Source organism: Lucilia cuprina, chromosome 4 (genome assembly GCF_022045245.1).
Source record: "Lucilia cuprina isolate Lc7/37 chromosome 4, ASM2204524v1, whole genome shotgun sequence".
In the NCBI taxonomy this organism is placed as follows: domain Eukaryota; kingdom Metazoa; phylum Arthropoda; class Insecta; order Diptera; family Calliphoridae; genus Lucilia; species Lucilia cuprina.
This window is the reverse complement of record NC_060952.1, coordinates 31,627,767-31,648,954: the sequence shown is the minus strand read 5'-3', so window position 1 is coordinate 31,648,954 and position 21,188 is coordinate 31,627,767. Positions and strand designations below refer to the sequence as shown.

Here is a 21,188-nt window from a genome sequence, read left to right as displayed (position 1 = left end):
TTATGTCCTTTGTAAAGTCCATACACCCTAATAACTAAATATTGTAAAACCATTTAAGAGTTGCTTTTCATAACGTTAAAATTTAAAGACTTTCACGTAAATAAAGTTTTGCTAACAAATTTATTCAAAAATTAATAAATCGCAACAAAACATAAAAATATAGTTTATTATTGCTGTTATTATTACAGCAAAAACAAAAAAATACAAAAAATAAATATTGCATCATTACCATTTTTGGAGTTTTCTGCTTAAATCATCTCACGTTTTTCCATTTATATTTTGCTGTTTTTCCATAATAGAGGTCATCTTTGAAAAAGATCAAAATGACATTTTGGTCATACCAAAAACAAAAAAACAAGTCACTTCCATTGAAAACACATAACTATGTTTTTGAAAATAAATGAATGAAAATTGTAGAAAAACACTTGACACTCTTTAAACAACAAACAGTTTGTTGGGGCATTAAAACAGCAACAACAACAACATTGACATTTAAATGATCTAAATTTTGACAACAACAAAAAAGTACAACGCCAACGCTCTAACAAAACCACAGAAAACAGTATGCAGATCATTGAAATTTTCACAATCAAATGTAGTAATGAAAAAAAATAAAAACGTAAAAAAAAACTAAATTTAAATTTATCTCAACTTTATATGATTGATATATAAAATAATGTATTTTTATAGTTTAAGTGCCACTAAAAATAAAAAAAAAAATAACCATAAAATTCAGTTGCAAAGAAGAAAATCAAAAAAAAATTAAATTTAACATGACTTATGCATATCACTCTTGTGATAAATAAATAAAGTGCTGGTGAACATTGAGCTGTAGTGGCAACAACAACAGGTGATGTAATAAATATTATTTTGTGTTGAAAAAAACACACACATATATACATATATGAACTTATATTTATAGTTAACTGCTGGATTTTACACTTTGGAATTTAAAAGTTTCAATTTCAGTTTCTTGGCCAAAAACCAACAACCTAAGAGTTACAGCGACCAAAAAATATAAAAACACATACAGATATATACACAATATATAGTTTTACCTGTAATACTTCACATGATCTTATTACAAGAATTACTATTATGTATGAGAGTCTTATGTATGTATTTAAAGCAAACAAAAAAATTATCCAAAAGGTTGACACATCTCTGGCCAAAGTGTCAATCATGTCTCAAAAAAAGAATTAAGCAATTCATACTCAAATCAATCTGGAATGATGTTAGAAGTATGGTAAGTTAGGTTTGCCTTAAAACAAGTATAAAATACTTGATTTAAATACGTTTTTTTAATAAGTTTTAATTACCAATTATTATAAAATAACAAATAAATATGCACTAAAAATAGTCCATGCTTAATTTTACAAAAAAATAAAAAATTCGTGCATAATGCGATTTATAACTTGCACTTAGAAGTAATCCACGACCGGAAATTAAAATAGTGACACCACATAGATAGGATAGGATCAACAAGGCACATCGGTGCTGGCCGATATGTAGGAGAACTAAGGCATAACAAGCAAGGTGTTATAGTCGAGCGATGCCGACCATATAATACCTTAGACTTTTTACAAAAATAAAATGGGATTAAGTTGTCATGCAAAAAATTTCATTGAAATATCTTTAAAATTGCGACCTGTCGTTTGATTACAGACGGACGGACATAGCTAAATCGATGACGATAATTATTCTGAGCCGATTGGTATACTTTAAGGTGGATATAGGACCAATATTATTGTGCGTTACAAACATTAGCGCAAACACTATATACCCTTCCCTCTAAAGTGGTGTAGGGTATAAAAATTTGGTCTTAGTCCTATTATGGGAAGGTTATACACAATCATCGGTGGTGTCTGATCGCTTACCAGACACATAATATGTAGAAAATATTGAAACGTTTGTCCCGGATAGAATGTCTTAATCAAGCAGAAAACTAGAACAAATACCAGCAGGAATCCGTTGTTATACATATGGCTGATAAAGTGGGCCTGTGGTTCTATATTGAAGACCCATAAACAGAAGTATACCATCGTTTAGCATTAATGGGAAGGGAGAACGAGTTAGTGGACCTGACAAACGCAAAACCATTTGATGCAACAAAAACTAAATTGAAAATATGAGTGGGAGAATCCCATAAGGCCTCTTGGAATTATTAAACGGTGGGCGGAATCAAAAATATTCTATGGGATGACCCTAATGAGAATAAGACGAGAAATAAGTGGACACACAGGATTATAGGCACATCTATACAAAATTGGCTGTGCGGATTCATACTAATGTAGAGCATGCGGAGAGGACAGCAAAACTCTGGAGCACTTTCGTTGCCACTGTCAGGCATTCGTAAGATTCGTTAGAAGTTAGATCAAAGTATCTTAAAAGTGACTAACAGTGATTGCAAAATTCTTAGAAATTACGTCCAGGAAACTGAGTTTGTGAACATTGAAAAATAATAAACTCAGTGAACAAAAAGTTTTTTGTCGTGAAAACGAGCTCACTGCAGGCCCAATAGTGAACTATGTGTATTTCTTCGGATTGATGTAATATACATTAACCTAAGCTAACCTAGTTTGAAAGGAAAGAAATATACCTATGCATTCATCGGGCCTGTAGTTCCATAGGAGGGAATCGAACTCACCACCTCCGGTCTGCCAGACAAGAACACTAACCATTAACCTTATGAAAACTTATTTCGTAAATATTAAGAAAAAATCTTGCATAATACGAAATATCATAAATTCAAGCTATTTTCTAATTTAAGAAAATAAAAATTAATTTCGTTAAAAAGGTGTTTTCGAAGGATATCGCAGGATATTATCCTTTTGAGCCTGTATCAGTTTTGATGAAAAATGTAAAAAGATGTTTTCGGAGGATATCACGTGATATTATCCTCTTGAGCCTGTAGCGACATCAAATTCTAAAAATAACGTATTTTACTTTGAAAATAAGCATTTACTGTAGCAGTAAACTCAAAATAACGCTCTAAATCTAGAAAAATGTTAAAAAAAATCTTGTGACACCGGTGTCCCCCATTTGTTAAAGAGTTAACGAACTGTTTTTTTTTTTAATATAGTTTCTTATTTGCGTACTTTCGTAAAATTAGAAAAGAGGTTGACAAATTAAATTTCGTAATATAAATGAAATTTTCGTATATACTATGAAAAATGTTGTAACTTCTAAAAGTTTTATTTTACACAATTTTTATTTTATTTAATAATGTCTTCTTTATGCTACATATATCCATTTTCAACTTCGTATAACAGTTTCTATTCTTAATCATATTCTGCTCCTATGGTCAAGCTGATTTCTCCTGGTTGCACAAAAGTTTGATGATACCATTTGTTAGTGTCCAAAACAACTGCAATAAATGTTAAGTTATAAAATTGATTTTAAAAATGCTTTATATTTAAGTAATAGTAAGAAGAAAAAAACTTACTGACATCACCCTTTTTGACAATGGCATCAAATGATTTACACTGAAAATAACATTCGGGTGGTGGAGCTAAAAGCCAACGTTTGCTACCCGACAACTGTGCTTGCCAGGAGGGTAAGCGAACATTATCGATCTAAAACAAAGGAAACTTCACTTTAATGAATATTATTTCTATATATATATATAGAATAATTCCGTTAAGCTTTTTACAGTTAGTTTTTTGAAAAATAGCTATTTTATAGAACCTTTTTGAGCTGAATCCGAATCTGACCTCTCCTTTATAATGTCTCTGAGAGCATCGTCCTTTTTATATCTTTAGAACAGAATATTTTAAATCAAAAATGTGATAGAGAATATAAGATTCGGATTCAGCGTGGGGAATATCATAAAAGGTAATAACATTGTCTCCAGGATTCGAGATCTCTAACTGGATGTTTACAAATATTTATATTGGCTATATAAAGAAAATTGTTGATCAAATGTTCTATATATAGACAATTTCAAATACATATATATATATATTCATTCACATTCCCACTTACATGCATATGCGCTCCCAAACCACTGGTGCCGATAAAAAACCAATCTACTGCATTATTTTCCGAAGTCTCAGGCAAAAAATATGGTCGACCATAATGACGGCGAAATTCCTCAGCTGTTTCGGGATTACAATTACTCCAACCGAAATACCAAGGTTTCTGCTGATGTCCATCCGCAGAACTAGAATTAAAATAATCCACTCTTTCCTTGGACATATCCAGAGCCTCAAATATATCATGAAAACCCGTCTTATAGGGAAGAAATTGACAATCTAAGATTTTCTGTTTTCTTTTTGCATTATTATAAATATCACGAAAGTACCAATAATTAAATTTCTAAAACAGAAAAAAACATAATTTATATTGAATACAGAAGATGAAGAAATTCAAAAAAAAAAACAAAAAAAAGAATCCTACTTCCAAAGCAGTCCAATTACGAGTAGCATCTTCTATTATAACAGGGGTTGCTGTATAGGCGTATTTTTGGGCAAACTCTTGAGGTGTTATAGCACTGACACGAGCTATATGATCCACATTTTGACAAAAGTTGCAACTTTCGGGAGGACGAAAGGAGTAACGTAACATTTGAGGCATAATAAGGGAGCAACGCTGAAATTATTAGAATTTTTTTTCAATAAAAATCTAAAATACATATAAATATTTAAAAATACTTACTCTAGATGTTAAATCACTAAAATAATAATGCAGCGCATATGCCAATAGACAGAAAACTATAACCACTTTACAATATTTTTCTTTACGCGTTACAGGTTTTTTATATTCACTTAAAAAAGACTTTATAATTTGTAACTTTTTTATATCAACTTTTTTAGTTTGACACTTTTTAAGGATTTTCTTTAAATCCTCTTGAGCACTTTCCATTATAGCGTCAGGACAACTTAACTCAGTGTCGCTTTGAACTAGACTAAATTGCAAACCACAAGTGTTAAGCAACAAGTTAACAACAGTTCTGTGGAGTAGAACATTTCATGGTTATAATAATGGCTTAAATACTTAAAATCCTTTCAATTGTTAATAATAAGATTATCAACAATATTGTGTCTGTATAAAAAGATATAGCAAAGAAAAATAAATAAGAAGGAACAAGAAATAAGCAAACATATGTTATTTCTAGTCCTGATAATAGGCGAGGGTTGCAAAAATTAAGGGAGTTGTGAGTGTCTAGATGTATGGTCACATGTGATAAAAAAATTTTTATATAAAACTGATTGATATTGTGGGTTAATTTTATTATTATTTTTTTCTTTTTTATTTATTTGCAGAGGTCCTTATAATGGTGACTCGACTTGTATTACATACGATGCTGTTAATGCTGCCTATTTAGATGCACGCAAAAGAATACGTAAGTTGTGTTATGTGAAAAAACATATTTTCTTTAACCAGAAAATTTTTAATAAGTTTTATAATTGTAAGAAATTTTTGTTAGAAAAAATAATTACTAGACATCTGTTTCGTACTTTTTATACTCTACACCACTTTAGTGGGTTTGTGCTGACGTTTGTAACGCGCAATTGTATTGCTCATTTTCTGAGTCGATTTAGCCATGTCCGTCCGTCTGTCCGTCCATGTAAACTTGTAATCAAACTACAGGTCGCAATTTAAAAGATACCCAGCAAAAACGTGAACAAAAAGAAGTAGAATTTTCACCACAAATAACGTACTTGAATTATTAGGTACTTACAGTACCTAATAATTAATATCGATCCATTACTTCACCTAGTCCTATACAACTGAACCCGGCAAATAGGGTTTTTAAGTTCATAATTATGTTTCATATACTCGTGTCTATATATAAAGCTGAAAAACCAATTTCTATAGAAGCCTTGATGACCCTCATAAATTTTATAATTATAGGGTCTCATTTGACCATTTCCCCTATAAAAAACACATTCAAAATTTGACCTAAATGTCCACAATAATATTCAGCAATAAATGGCTTACAAATGGCGTACAATTCAACTTCAAATGCTTTCATTTACTTCCAAAATAGTGAAAAGAAGTAGAATTTACTCTATGGAAGTACTGAAGAAGTTATGATTTTACCAATGGCTTGTTCTAGGAGGCATGTCCTTTTTATGTCCTTGATTACGTCTAAACATAAACATCAGTTCCACAGAAGGTACAAAAATCACTAAGTGCTACTTTTGAAGTGGTGATAAATGTTATTCTTTTTGAAATACTTTATTTTTGCTGGGTTATTATGGAAACTAAATCACATTATATTTTTGTAACAGATGTAGGGTATTTTAAGGTCTGCCAAGCCCAACTATATTTTCTTACTTGTTTTTTTTTTTTATTTGAGAAAAAGAAATTAATCTATACAGAGAACATTTTACTTTAAGAAGCAATTTTGGATGATGTGTTCTATCAAAAGAAAATTTTGAACAATTTCCTATTTAGAGAGATTTTATGTTCGGAAAAAATTTCTATTTAGAGAAATTTTAGAGAATTCTAGGCAATGAAGATAAATTTTTACTTAAAAGGAATTTTGCTTTAAATTTTTTTCTCTTGAGAAAATCTCAATTCTTTACAAAGAAAAGTTAGTACAAAGTTTCCTTTTATAGATAATTTTGGTTAAATTTTATATTTGTAGAAATATTTGGAAACAAATTTTATAATTTTTTTATTTAACATTTATAGATATTGAAAAATGTTTTTTCTATTCAGCGAAAATTTTGAATATATTTTTTTTTTAAATTTTGTATATATTGCTTATACAGGGAAAATTTTTGGCTAAATTTTCTTTTCAAATACAATTGAGATAAATTTTCTATTCAGAGAACATTTTTGACTAAACTTTATATTTAGAGAAAGTTTTAAATAAATTTTCTATATAAGAAAAATGTTGTATTTCTATTTAAATAAAATTTTGGATAAATTTCCATTAAGAGAAAATATCAGGTAAATTTATATTTAGAGAAAATTTTGCATTAATTTCTATTTGAAAAAAAAAACTAATTGAAAAATTTATATTAAGGGATAATTTCGCATAAAGTTATATTTACGTCTTCTATTTCGAAAAAATTTTTATTAAAACAACATTTTTAATATATTCTCTGCAAATAATTCAATAACTCCTATTAATTTCTTGTATAAAGAATATTTGAGAAAATTTTCTTTTTAGAGAAAATTTTTATATATGTATGTAATTTTATAAAAAATTGTCTTTGAAGAAAATTTTGTATAAATTTTATTATTTAGAAAAACTTTCGAATAAATTTTATATTTTGAGTATATTTTAGATAAATTCCTAATTAACATAAAGTTGTGAGCGCATTTTGTAGATAGGGATAGCTTTGAATAAATTATCTGTTTAGAGATAACTTGGGATAAATTTTCAATTTAGAAAAATATTGCCAAAAAAAATTTTTTTTAAGAAAATTAAGGACAAATTTTCTATTTTTGAGAAATTTTTATTTTTTTTTTAATTTTGGAAAATTTAATTATTTCCAAAAATTTTCAAATAAATTTTATTACAATTTTTTGCAATATATTTGTTATAGTTAATTAAGAAGCATTTTTTATGTTGTTAGTTTTTGAAGAAAATATGATTTCGGATCATAAGTTTCAACAGATGTTAACTTTATATTTTAAATGCGATATTTAAGGGATTTTTTTATAACAATTCTTTAAGCTTCTACTAAACTAACCCAGCAAAAACTTATGTTGAAAAGTAATAAAGGATTCTTCTTTATTAGTTCGCGATCTTACTCAAATCATCACTGCTTAGTTATTTTATTATGTGTCCAATTATAGTTTTCTCAAAAATCAATTCTCTTTCTATGTGAAAATCAAATGGCAAATTTCAAAATAATTTACTTATTTATCTGATTAAAATGTAAGTCATTATAAAAGTACTTAAAAGTAATGCAGGCGATCAGTAGTAGTCATTAAGAATTAAGTGGATTTGTTAGTACAAGCCATTACCGTGTTTTTGCTGGTAATAATTTTAATAACTTGTTGGATAAGCCTTTTACTTTCGCAATGACTCATATTAAGTCTATACATACTTTTTTTTTAACAATTTTTTAAATATATAATAAATTTAAAATAAAAATGTTTGTATATTTTACACAGATGTCTCACAACCCAAAGGTGAATGGAAGGCCGAAGATATAGCCACTGTGGGTGAACTATTACTGGACATTTCCATACAATTGGCCAGAACGTAAGTTTCATATATATATTTTAATTTTCATAAAGAATTAACACAGACACACTGTTTATAAAAAAACTATTAATAAATTTTATGATTTTTATAAATGAATACAAGTTAACTCAACAACAACAAAGAAACAAAATTGAATAATTTTAAAACAACTTGGTTGGTTTTTATTGTTGCCGCAATATGTTGCAAGCCTACAAGCGACAATTTATGTTAAAAGTGTTTGTATAAAACAAAATAACCAAAGTCTAAAAAATTTGAAAGTAAATGCAAATTTAGTAGAATAACATGGACAAAAAACAAAAAACGTAAAATAAAACACATGTACAAAAGTTGGCTTTAAGTGTTAAAAAATCGGGCATTAATTAAAGCAACAAAGACAAAAAATTGTAGTTTTTTTTAAATATTTTTGGTTCAAGGAAGAGTGGTTGATTTTTATGATTTTATATTATTTTTTTTAATTCTATAATTTATAAAGAAACATTAACCTTCTAGCTAAATGTTCTCATTTAAATATTGCACATTTTTTTTATTACTAGTAGTTGATGGTAAATGAATTTAAACTTTGAGAAATATTAAAAACAGAGCTGGGTATGTTTCATTCAAAGGCGCATGATTGTATGTTCTTGTTGGCTTGATTTCTCAAAGAGTTTATCTATTTAAACTTTCCGATTCTTTGAAATTGCCTTTAAATCTTGACATTGAAAGCCAGACATTAAACAGGTTTATTGTTTTTAAATATTTTTTTTTTGTTTATAAATTATTTGCTATAAACATGCAAAAGACTCATTTAATATAAATTTAAATAACATTTAATTTAACCCCTAGTGGAGTTTATAAAATTTTTCACGTAATACTGGTGGTTTTTTCTTTTAAATTTACAAAACTCCTTTTCTGCTCACCTCTCGCTAAAAAAAAGAAGAAAAAATCAAACAAATAATTCAAAACATGTTTAGCACGATTCCCAAACACCAAAACATAATAATGCCATGAAAAATTACCAGATTATATAAACATAAATTAAATTTAACCCAAAATAAGTAGTATGTTAAAAAACAAACTGAATCAGACCAGTAATGAAATAACTAAATGAATGGATGCCATGTAATGCTATGAAATGAAATGGTTTGATGATTTTTGTATGTCGATTTACTGGTGTCTTTTTAAAATATTTGCAAAAATCCTAAAAAAAAAACAAAATGTTTTTGGATTTTATAACCCTTCATAAAAATTTATCTAATATTTTAAGTTGTTGGCTTATATTTTTTTGGGGAGTTTTTAAGCAATTTAAAACATTAAACATATTTTCAGTGAAAGTCGGTAAGTTTTGAGGAAAACTCAAATTATGACTGACTGACTGACTGAATTAGTCTACAACATCAACTAAATGAAATAGATGGATGGTTGTGTAAAGGAATGGTTGCCTGGCTGCTAATATAATAAAGTATCATCCAAATCACTAGCTAAATGAAATAAACCATAACAGAAAACAAGCTTTTTATTTCTGTGAAAATCACAAAATTTTGTTTTTTACTTCTTGCCAAAAAAAACTTATTCATATACCTACCCAGCAAAAACTTCAAATGAAAAGTGAAAAAACAATTTTCTCTACATATTCGTTAGCATTTTAACTCACTAATTATATAGGTGCTTACAAATAAGGAGCTAAGAAGTTGTTTTGTTTTAAAAACACAACAAAAAGTGCTCACACAGAATACAATCTTCAGCTTCTTGCTCGTAAGTTTGATATCTTACTTACAACATCACTGCTTAGTTATTCTATTGTAAGTCCAATAACGATTTCCACAAAAAATACTATTTTCATTCTATAGATGTGAAAAAAATTTAATAAAATTCAAAAAGGTACTTACTTGTCTAATTATAGGTAAGGCATTATAAAATTACTTAAAAATAAAGCAGACCATAAGTCACTAAAAATTAAGTGGTTATGTAAGTACAAGCCATTACCTAGTTTTTGCTGGATATACAACCACATAAAATCGTCTCAATATAAAAACATCATGCTGGTGTTAATGGTGTTGTCTAGCTGCGATAAATTGACAAGTTATTAAGTTTAGGATTTTTTTCAACATTTAACTCAATTTTAAGAAGAAAAAAAAAGAAAATATTACATAACTTAATATTTCTCCACTAAATAAGTAGTGGTTCAATAAGAAATAAAAATATTAAGTATTTAAACGTGTTATTTTTATATGCAAACCATTAATTATTTCATTAATGTTTAAACAAATTTTTGTTTCGTCATTTGTCTGATGGTGGTAAATAGCTTATGCTCTAGATTATAAAGAAATTTAGATTAAATTTGTCCAGAATTTTCTATAATTTTCCAAAAGAAATTTAAACAACAAGGCATGTTAACTATTTTATAAAGCAAGACTATTTTACTTCTTTTTAGTACCTTTTTTACATTAACAAATTTAACACATTGCAAGTACTTTTTTTTTTTGCCCACCATCAAAAAAGATGGGGCTATTCTGATTTTGCTATATCGTTTGTAACACATCTCGACATCGTTTGCAAACCTTAAAAACTATGAACTTATAGTCGGAATCATTATGAAATTCTGAGATTATCTAGTCATGTCAGTCCGTACGTTTGTTTTATGCGAATTGTGGACATTAAACTAAAGTAGTGTAGGGTATATGTATATATCACTGAAAAATTATAAACACTTTGGTGTCAATTTATTTCCAGGAGTGTAATTTTCCCTCTGTGTATAGGAATTAAAACTTTGGACTTTATTTCATAAGGATCGGAATATACAAAAAGTAAAATGTGATTAAGCTTTCATAATAAAACTTTTATGTTGAATTGTACCTTGTCTCAGATATACCCCTGCAAAAAAGTGAGGAAAAAGAAGTAGAATTTTCACCACAAATAACATACTTGAAGTATTTCCAATTTTGGTGAAAAACCTATGAATTTTACATTAGCGTGTCATTGGAGGGATGTTGTTCATTTTTGACAACTATGAACTACATCTAATCTTATTCATAGATGCAATAAAAATCCGATATTTGGACGTCTAAAATAAACCGAATTCGTTGAATGACATGCTTATATTAAGTACGTAAACCATTTATTGTTGAAAAAACTGTGGACACTTTAGTCAAATTTTGAATGAGGACCTATAATTATAGAGTTCATGAGGGTCATTAAGGCTAGTATGGAATTTGGTTTTGCAGCTTTTGCTTTGTATACGGTACCATAGAAAATCATGTACCAAATTTCAATAAATTATCTTCAAAATTGTGACCTTTATTTTGATTACAACGTTTATATGGACGGACGGACAAAGCTAAATAGACTCAGAAAAGGATTGTGAGCCTATTGGTATACTTAAGACCAATATTATTGTGCGTTACAAACATCTACAAAAAAAACCCAATATACCATCCTCACTAATAGTAGAATTTACTCCATGGAAGTGCTGAAAAACACCTGAAGAAGTAATGATTTTAATACAGACTTGTCATAGGAGGGAAGTCCTTTTTATTTGATTGCAAATTCATTACATCTGAAGTCATTCATTCCTTTTTTGGAGATTATTAGGAAGTAAAATTGTAGAATTATATAAAAATATACCTTAAATTAAAAAAATGTATTTTTTCGCTTCATTGCACCTCAATAAATATCACTTTCAGAGAAGGTTAAAAAAATTCCCTTGCTGCTACTTTTGAAGTGGAGATAAATGTTATTCTTTTGGAAGTACTTCGTGTTATTTTTGCTTTATTTTTGCACCAAAGTCAAGTGGTTAACAAGTTAGTCTATAGACAATGCTCCACGAATTTTGTTTTGTATTATTACGAAAATTTCGTATATACTAAGAAATACTGTTTAAATTTTTTTCTATTTTTTTCTGGAGGTTATTAGGAAGTGAAATTGTAGAATTATAAAAAATAACCTTAAAATTAAAAAAAAAATATTCTTTTTGCTTCTAATTCTTTTTGTTGTGTTATTACGAAAATTTCGTATATACTACGAAATAGTGTTTAACATTTTTTTCTATTTTTTTTTTCTAAGAAACTTTGTGAGAATATTTTTTTATATTACGAAATAAAATAAGTTTAATACGATTTTTTTAATTTTCGTAAATTTATGATAACTACAACATGATGCATTTCGTATTATGAACGACATTTTCATCAACTCCCTAATGTAACAATTTCAGCAAAAGTCGTTAATTAGGAGATTGGATTCCTCCTTACAAAATGTATCGGCTGATCTGTATATATTGTTCGTGAACTCATAAGAAAAAAAGAACATTTCATACTTTACAACACTATAGTGGGGAGGGTGTTTGTGCTGATGTTTGTAACACGCTAAAATATTGATCCTACTCCCAACTTTAAGTATTTCAATCGGCTTAGATTCACTTTCTAAGTCGATTTAGCTATGTCCGTCTATCCGTCCGTCCGTCTGTGTGTTCGTATAAATCTTGTGCTCACGCTAGAGGTCGCAATTTTCAAGATAATTTAAAGAAATTTCCCAAATACTCTTCGTTTGGTCTAAGAACGCTATTGAAAATGGTTGAAATCGGTCCATTATTTCGACTAGCCCCTCTCCTCTTCAGAAAGTGACTTGAAAATCATAATTCATTTATAAATACTAATAAAACGATTAATTTTTAAATACAAAACTTTGAAGTAGAGGTAAATAAGCCATCTTGTAGAAAATCCAGCTTTTTAATCAACAATAAGTTAAAATATTCCGGAATAAATTTAAAAAACAAATTTTTAAAAAATAATCCACATTTTTAACATACTGACTGGTGTAGAGTGTCATATGGTCGGTTATGTCCTACTATACATTCATACTTACTTACTGCAATTTTTTTTCAAAAATTAACAACAAATAAGCACTTTTTAAAACCAGTTCAATTAGTACGTTCAAAACAATTCACACACAAACTTCCCGCCGGAAACATATTTACTACTTTGGCGTTCGGCCTCATTAAGCCTTTCTTAAATACACCACATATTCTATTATTTATTAAATGCAGCACACACAATTTATAACAAAAAAAAATTCTTAAAATTATTTTTAATTATAACTTAACGCCTTAATTTAAAGCTGACGAAAACTAAATTGACTTCTTTTTCAATTTAGAACTAAAAAAATAACAAATAATTTGTCCTTCCACTAATTGTTAAGATTTCAATTAAAACGAACAAAAATAATATTGTCTGACAAATTTTTATACCGCCAAAAATTATATATTTTTTTTAAGTTTAAAAACAAGTACAATTATTTAACCAAAGTCTAGAAAAGAAAAATATTCAGAGAAAAAAAAACTATAGTTTCCTTTTTTATAAAACTAGTCTACATTGCAGAATTTTTAACGTCAGTTTAAGACTCTTAAGATTTGTAATTAAATATTTTTTTGTTATTGTGATATTTGATTTTATCTAACTAAATTTACTCGCATTTAGTTGACAAACCAATAGTTTTTATAAAAAACTAAAAAAAAACGCATGACATCTGAAATATTTTTTTCTCCATATGCTTTAGTCTATATTTAATAATTGTGCAATAAATGTATTTTGTTTTTTGAATAGTTAAAGAAATAACTTAAATATATTAATATGAAATATGGTCAAACAAATTAACGATTAGTAATATTAAGCAAAAAAAATAAAATTGGTTTATAAAATTAACGCATATTTCACTCTTGAAATGGTGTATGAAAAGTAATATGAAAAAAATTAATTGCAGAAAAAATATTTAACAACAACTTTTTTAACTAATTGCAATTGTAAAGCAAATAATGTCAGATGTTTGAGATTAGAAAAATTTACGATCGAAAAATACGCTATTGTGAGCCAAAGTATGGCTATACTGTTTAGGTGTAACATAATTTTTAAGAAAATGTTGCAGAAATTAAGATAAATTGATTTAGGATTTCTTAGATACTGATAAGTTACATGATTCGAAGGACCATAAGTTAATTTCTGATTAAGGGGAAAAAACTTTGATGACAAACAAGTTCAGAAAGACTAAACTTTTATTGGTTCGAAGGATTGTTAAATGATGATTATTTAGGATTTTTTAGATGTTGATAAGTAATATAGTTCGAAGAACCATAAGTAAATTTCTAATTCATGGCAGAATTTCTTAGATTCTGATAGGTAATATGGTTCGAAGGACCATAAGTTAATTTATGATTCATGTCAGAATTTCTTAGATTCTGATAGGTAATATGGTTAGAAGGACCATAAGCAAATTTAGACAAACTAAACTTTTATTGAAATTTTGTCAAATAATTGACATTATCATTTGGTTCGAAGGACTCTAAAACAATATTTCTACATGATAGTAAAAAAACTATTTAAAATACAGTTTTCGTAAAACAGGGTTGAAAGACCATGTTGCTAAAAAGATAGGAATATTTAGCATTTATAATGAAACTTAAACACACTTCTAAAATATAGTTCATATCAAGGTAATTACTATAACATAAGAAATCTGAGCTTCGCATTTATATTTGATTTATACTAAAGGTCTTATTCATAATCAAGTACATTTTTTTCTTCAGTCGTAAATCTCTGATATAAACGAACGAAATTTATTCTTCTATAGATCTTAACTAATAAAAAAAAATGTTTCCTCATATTTTTCCAGTAAAAACTTTAATTACTATATAAAAAGTTATAATGCTAAAATTTACCCAGTTTTTGCTGGGTTTTAATCAAATAATTTCTTTAGAAGTCGTGATTTTGTAGATTTAATATCGTTTCAAGACGGAAATCTGAACCCCGCTTTCTTAAGCAAGAAGATACCGGTGACAGACAAAGTTAAGTACTAAGGTAAAATCCTTGACCGGAAATTAAGGTGGAAACACCACATAGAAGATAGGATCAATAAGACATTTCAGTGTTGGACGATATATTGGAAGACTATAGACATGATATGAGGTCGTAGTCCTACTAGGACAAATTGGCTTTTTAAAAATTTGATTAGAACAATTCAAGCTAGGACTTCTTTGGACAAAAAGTATAATATATAATACTATTACCGTACATGCTGCTTGGTGATGCCATGTGTACTTCTTTAACCAAGGCTCAGGAAACGTTGCTAAAACAAAGTGCGCCTGGGGTTCCATATTGAGAATCCAGAAACATGAATATTAATCCAGAGGTAAGGCTTACATCATATGGGCACTAAGCTACTCGGGATTGCGAATGTAGTTGCTTTAAATGAAAGGGAGCTTGAGGTAATTAACCTAATGACTTCAGATGAATGAAGACCATATGGACATTGAAAGTCTGAAACATTTTCTTTTCCACTTTCACAAATACGTCAAAATGTATATGCAAGTATCTTGAAAAAGATACATGCAATCACCAACACTGATTGGAAAAATTCTTGAAATTCTATCTAAGACCTAGTTCGCACTGGGAAACTTTTGTTAAGAAACTTTTGATTTTGTGTGTGGGAAAAAGAGATGGTTGATATTTCTTTCTCTTTCTCTCACACACAAAAATCAAAAGTTTCGCAAAAAAAAGTTTCCTAGTGTGAACCAGGTCTAAGAAACTCAGTTTTAAAACATTGAAAACTAATAAGTAATTCAGCGAAAACAGGCCCGATGTTGGTATAAGTGTATTTCATAGGATAGGGGAGGGGGAGGAAACCGAAAATTTTTCATACAAAATATAAAAATGAAGAAAAAGAAAAGTGAACAAAATAAAAGTTCACCCTCGAGCTGGATCCGATCCGGCTGATGTAGATGCTACATATATCCTCCTATCAACCTTACCTCCTCAATTTGCATACTCTTTAAATAATCCAGAAATAAACTGTTTAGTTTTATGATCTATTTCTGAATTACTAGAACCAAGATTCCATATTCCTTAATCTATTGGGCTCTTATTTCATTTTGTGTTCTCTGTGGAGAATCTTTCAGAATTAAACTATTAAGTTTCCTACTCAATTAACGATTAATTTAGTTATTTCTCTTAATTCATGGGTCCGTCTAAAAATGCAAATAATATTTTTGTGCCATTTTTCATTATTTAACAATTTCAGAAGTCGTGATTTTAGAGATTTATTCTCATCTTAATCTATCTCTTGATCGCTGTTATTATTAAAAGTACTTAAAAGTATAAAGTATTCATTGTAAAGTAAGATATTACGTAAGTACACTGAAAATAATCCATGCTCAACTTTACGAAAAAATTATGCATGGATTTTTTTCAGTGTGGATGGATTTTTTTCAGTGTACAAGAATACGCTTTCTACACTGAAAAAAATCCATGCTTAATTTATACGAAAAATGTCGTACATTGTACGAATCGTTCGTTGTTTCGCACCTCGAAATTCTTTCGTAATATATACGAAATTGTACGAAATATTTTAGTACAATGCAAAATATTCTTGAAAAAATTAATTTACATAAATTGAAAAAAGGGAATTTTGAATAAATATGGTAAACTTTACGAAGTATTAATTTATTAAAACATTTTTGTTCGTTTTAAAATAAATTTTCTAATTTTAGTTCAAAATTATTCTCCACACGAATTTTCAATTTTTTATGAAAATAATTCGTGAATAAGATTATAGTTTTTCTTAAATTTTATAAAAATGTTGTAGTTTTATTTAATCATAATATAATTAATATCATTATGTTTAATTTCGCTAAAATTTAAGAAAAAAATATTACGAAAGGTTTTCGTACTTTCGTAAAAATAGAAAAGGGTTTTATTAAATAATATTCCGTAATATACACGAAAATTTTTTTTCGTAAAGTTGAGCATGGATTATTTTCAGTGTAGAAAACTCTTCTTATTAAAAAATTTCAAATAAGGACTACTTCTGCGTAAGCAACACTCTTTATCATACAATAAACAAACTCAAAGTACATTCATGGAAAGCTTTTTCTTCCATATTAACATTAAAAATAATTTAAAATAAGAAAGATATACACTTCTGAGTAAAACATAACATATTATATTTTGACAATTCAACTTAATTTATGTAAATATATTTAATAGTGACTTATTCCCTTTTGTTTTTTTTTTCCTTTCGATAAATTATGAAATTTCACGGCTGATGAAGATGCTTTTTATGATAAAAAATAATAATGATGCATAGATACAAGTATCATGTATTAATGATAGAATCATTATATCAAATCACACTGATTGCCTTGATTGTCTAGAGGTTTTTTTTGGGTTTTGTTGTGTCAAGTCATAGTCTCCTTCCTTTTTCTTTCGATTTATGAAATATATTTTATTTATTAAAGGTATTAATGTCACGTTTGAATAGTTTTTCAGTTTCAGTTGCTATATTCATTTGTTGTTATTTTGTTACTCTAACTATAACTATGGAAATAAAACAAACATGACTTTAAAAGATCAAAGAATCATGACTTTTATATAGATACATATACAACTAACTGCTAGCACGTGACTAAATATGACAAGAATTTATGTAAGCTGTAATATATGTTCAGATGTATGTCTATAGCAAATGTCTTATAAATCTTCTTAATAAAATAAAAAAAGGGTATACATGTGCAGCTTAAGTAGCTTAAATAAATATAATAAAAATTAGCTAAATATGCTGGATATAGAAATATTTTGTGAAAGGCAACATAAATAACATTTTGAATTTCAAAATTCTATAATTTTCTTTAAATGATACTAAACCTTGGCTTATATATGTTTGTATAAAAAAACTTTCAATCATTTTTTTTAATTTTATTAATTTCCTGAAAAACCATATATAATTTATTTACTTATAAACAATACTTTTCAAAATAATGAAAAAGTTCGCCCACAAACACTCTAAAATAACATGTTTTCGTAATATTAATCAGTCGGATGATGATGAACACCATTATCATTATTTTTCTCTACAACTTTTTCATCATCTTCCAGAAATAAATACTTAACAAGTGTAGAAAAATTGTTTAAGGGGAAAAAGGCCAAAACCTCTTTTATTTGATTGTTGTTATTGTTTGCTTGATCACTAACAGCGTAAACATGCAACCCTCAAATCGAAAAGCAAAATGTAGACAAATTGTTGTACAACAAGCATCAGATAATACTCTACTTGAGAAATTAAAAAAGTAATAAACTATATTAATTAATATATTATAATATATTATATATTATATTAATCTGTTTTCCGAAGTAAAATTTAACTTTAAGGATCATGTTTTGAGATTGTAGTTATTATTTTATTAGACTTTAAACCGTTTTTTAGAATGAAAACATTTAAGGAGTGAGATCGAAAAATTCTTAACATACATATATGTTTATAAAAAAAGAAACCACTAAACTTACAGCTTTATTTTTTTTTATTTGATTCAAATTATTATAACAATTTACAAAAAAAAAATATTTTTATAGTTTTAATCACTAGTGATGAAATTTTGAACCCTTTTCGGAAACCCTTCCATTAACGTTTTTATAGTGCTTTCTGTCACTTTGCTCGAACATGTAGTCCATCTCCGTTTAAAATCTACCACACTTTTGGACACCTTTTTTGTACTCTTCAATTCTCTTTTAACAAGAGCCCAATATCTCTCCACTGGCCTTAGCTCCAGGCAGTTTGGAGGATTTGCCTCTCTTGGTACAAATACCACATTATTGTTCTTGTACCACTCAAGGGCTTGTTTATAAAACTTGACTTCAGTTTCCGTGCTCTGTTTTTGGCCTCTAAATTTTTAGCAGCGTTCCTGTCAGGAACTTTTTGAGCCTTGTATGTTTTTAAACCTGCATTAGCTTTAACTTTTCGTACCAAATAGTCCGAGCACTGAGCTAACCGAGCTGCTTTCCTACCGGATGTGTTGGGAGCTCTTTTGAAAATGCGTTCTATTTTTTGGCTTTAGAAACATCATGTGGACCATTCCTTCTACCTGAACCAGGTTTTCTATCAACTAACAAGTTCTCCCGGTACTGTTTAATAACATTGGAAACAGTTTGACGGCAGACCTTTGTATGCTTGGCCAACTTTTTGTAAGACCAAGTTGGGTTTAGTTGAAAATATTTAATAATTTCAGTACGCACTTTTTTCTGGTCACTCATTTTAATCAGATTAACAAAAAAATTAATATAATTGACATTACACATAATAACTGACATGTTTTTCAAAGGTAACTTGATCAAAAAAAAAATCAAATAATACTTTGGTTGAAAAATGTAATGAAAAACGTGTGTTAAGAATTTTTCGATCTCACTCCTTAGTCGTAATAGCGTCTGGAAGTACACAATAACTTGCACATTATTAAAGTAATTTCTCGATATTTATAGTAAGACCTTTTCGATTTATCATGTTCATAAATGTATCCTAAATTCCTTGGACATTCTAAGATATGAAATTAAATTTATATTATTATGATCACACCATAAACTAAATATTTCAAAATACAACTAAATAAAATATTTTAAAAAATTTTTTAATTTTATTATAATATTTTTTATAATACTTATTTATCATAATAATCATGTATAAAATTTTATACATGATTATATTAATCTAATGTGATCAAAAATTCGTTAAAAAGTATATATCAAAACATACATTTTATTATTTGTAAGTTTAAATGGTTGTTAATAACATCATTGTTTCCATTGTTATCATTATTTAGTTGTTGTAAAAATAATTATGTTTCACTAAATTACACTCAAATTTTGAATTTCTGTGAACATGTTAACATAACCTAAAATATTGTTTAATTTGTAATTAAACAACAATTATTTGTTTTTTTTAACCAATATATTATTACAGTGAATGTAGTATAGTTGTAGTAACCATGTAAAACCATGCTTTTTCTCTATGTTTATATCATCGTAGTTAATAGAATTCATTATATAATGTCTCTTTCATTATTTGGATTATCTCAAAATTTCCTCTAATCCAAATAATGAAAGAGACATTATATAATGAATTCTATTAACGATGAGGATATAAACACAGAGAAAAAGCATGGTTCTACATGGTTACTACAACTATAATGATCTGGACTGATCAACTGTCGTAAGAGAAGATTCCGAAAGTCATTTTTTATGTCAATGAAAGTCTTTATTATTAAGTAAAGAAACTTCTACTTAATTCACATATAATCACAACTAATCAGAAACATGAATGAAGTCCACAATAGTTTTTCTGTAATGGTTTGGAAAAGTATAATTTCCTTATGCACGAATGAAAGTTTTGATTACTCAATACGCCTATCATGATTTGGACTTTCTTTAAAATTATTGCTTGGTCTATAAGATAAAGATATATTTCTTATAAGATTTGTTAATAATATGGACTATCAAAAGTTTTCATTTGAATTATAAGTCCGATACGTAATTGCACACTACAGCAAGCCAAAGCATACTTGGTTAAATTGAAGCGAATCACCCAACAGAAACTTATATGAATCGGAAACATATACATGTATTAAGTCCGTCTTTCTATTCTATTACACTTAAATCCAAGCTACTATTACATACCTCAAAAGTGCAACGGTTGATAACATGATTATATCTCAGCAAAAAAAAAAAGAACTTTCAAAGAAGCGAAAAAGAAGTAAAATTTACTCTATGGAAGGAATGAAAAAGTTCTGAAGAAGTTATGATTTTCACTCAAGTATGTAATAGAGGGGATGTTCTTTTTCATCTCAAGCCAATCTCAGGAAGTAATTTTTATGTTATTTTTTGGGGCATTATCATGTATAAGCGTATTATATCTCAGCAAAAAAAAAGAACTTCCAAAGAAGCGAAAAAGAAGTAGAATTTACTCCATGAAAGTACTTAAAAAGACCAGAAGAAGTGATGAATTTAATACAGGCTTGTCATAGGAGGAATGTTCTTCTTATTTAATTCCATATTCACTACTTCCGAAGACATTCTCAAGAAGTAATTTTAATTCTCTTTTTTTGAAAGTTATTCGGAAGTGAAATTATATTATTAAATAATATTAACATTAATACAGGTAATAAAAAAGAAGCCCTAAAATAAAATTTTTTATCTCACAAAAATGTAAGAACAGAAAAAATAATATTATT

The 21,188-nt window shown here is 27.8% G+C and overlaps 2 protein-coding genes across 2 annotated transcripts in view; one reads left to right on the top strand and one right to left on the bottom strand.

Moving 5' to 3' along the window:
- LOC111681298 (peroxidase) overlaps nt 1-21,188 on the top strand; it is a 76,875-nt gene that overhangs the window by 48,991 nt on the left and 6,696 nt on the right. The window contains exons 3-4 of the mRNA XM_023443046.2: nt 5,265-5,344; nt 8,080-8,170. Coding sequence (XP_023298814.1) covers nt 5,265-5,344; nt 8,080-8,170 — 171 coding nt within the window. The remainder of the gene's footprint in view (nt 1-5,264; nt 5,345-8,079; nt 8,171-21,188) is intronic.
- Nucleotides 2,986-4,889, bottom strand: LOC111681299 (bifunctional arginine demethylase and lysyl-hydroxylase psr-1). Its single transcript, XM_023443047.2, has 5 exons — nt 4,657-4,889; nt 4,399-4,590; nt 3,985-4,317; nt 3,446-3,575; nt 2,986-3,367 (listed from the first exon to the last, which is right to left on the bottom strand). The coding sequence occupies exons 1-5, from the start codon at nt 4,861-4,863 to the stop codon at nt 3,282-3,284; spliced, it is 948 nt and encodes a 315-aa protein (XP_023298815.2). The 5' UTR covers nt 4,864-4,889; the 3' UTR covers nt 2,986-3,281.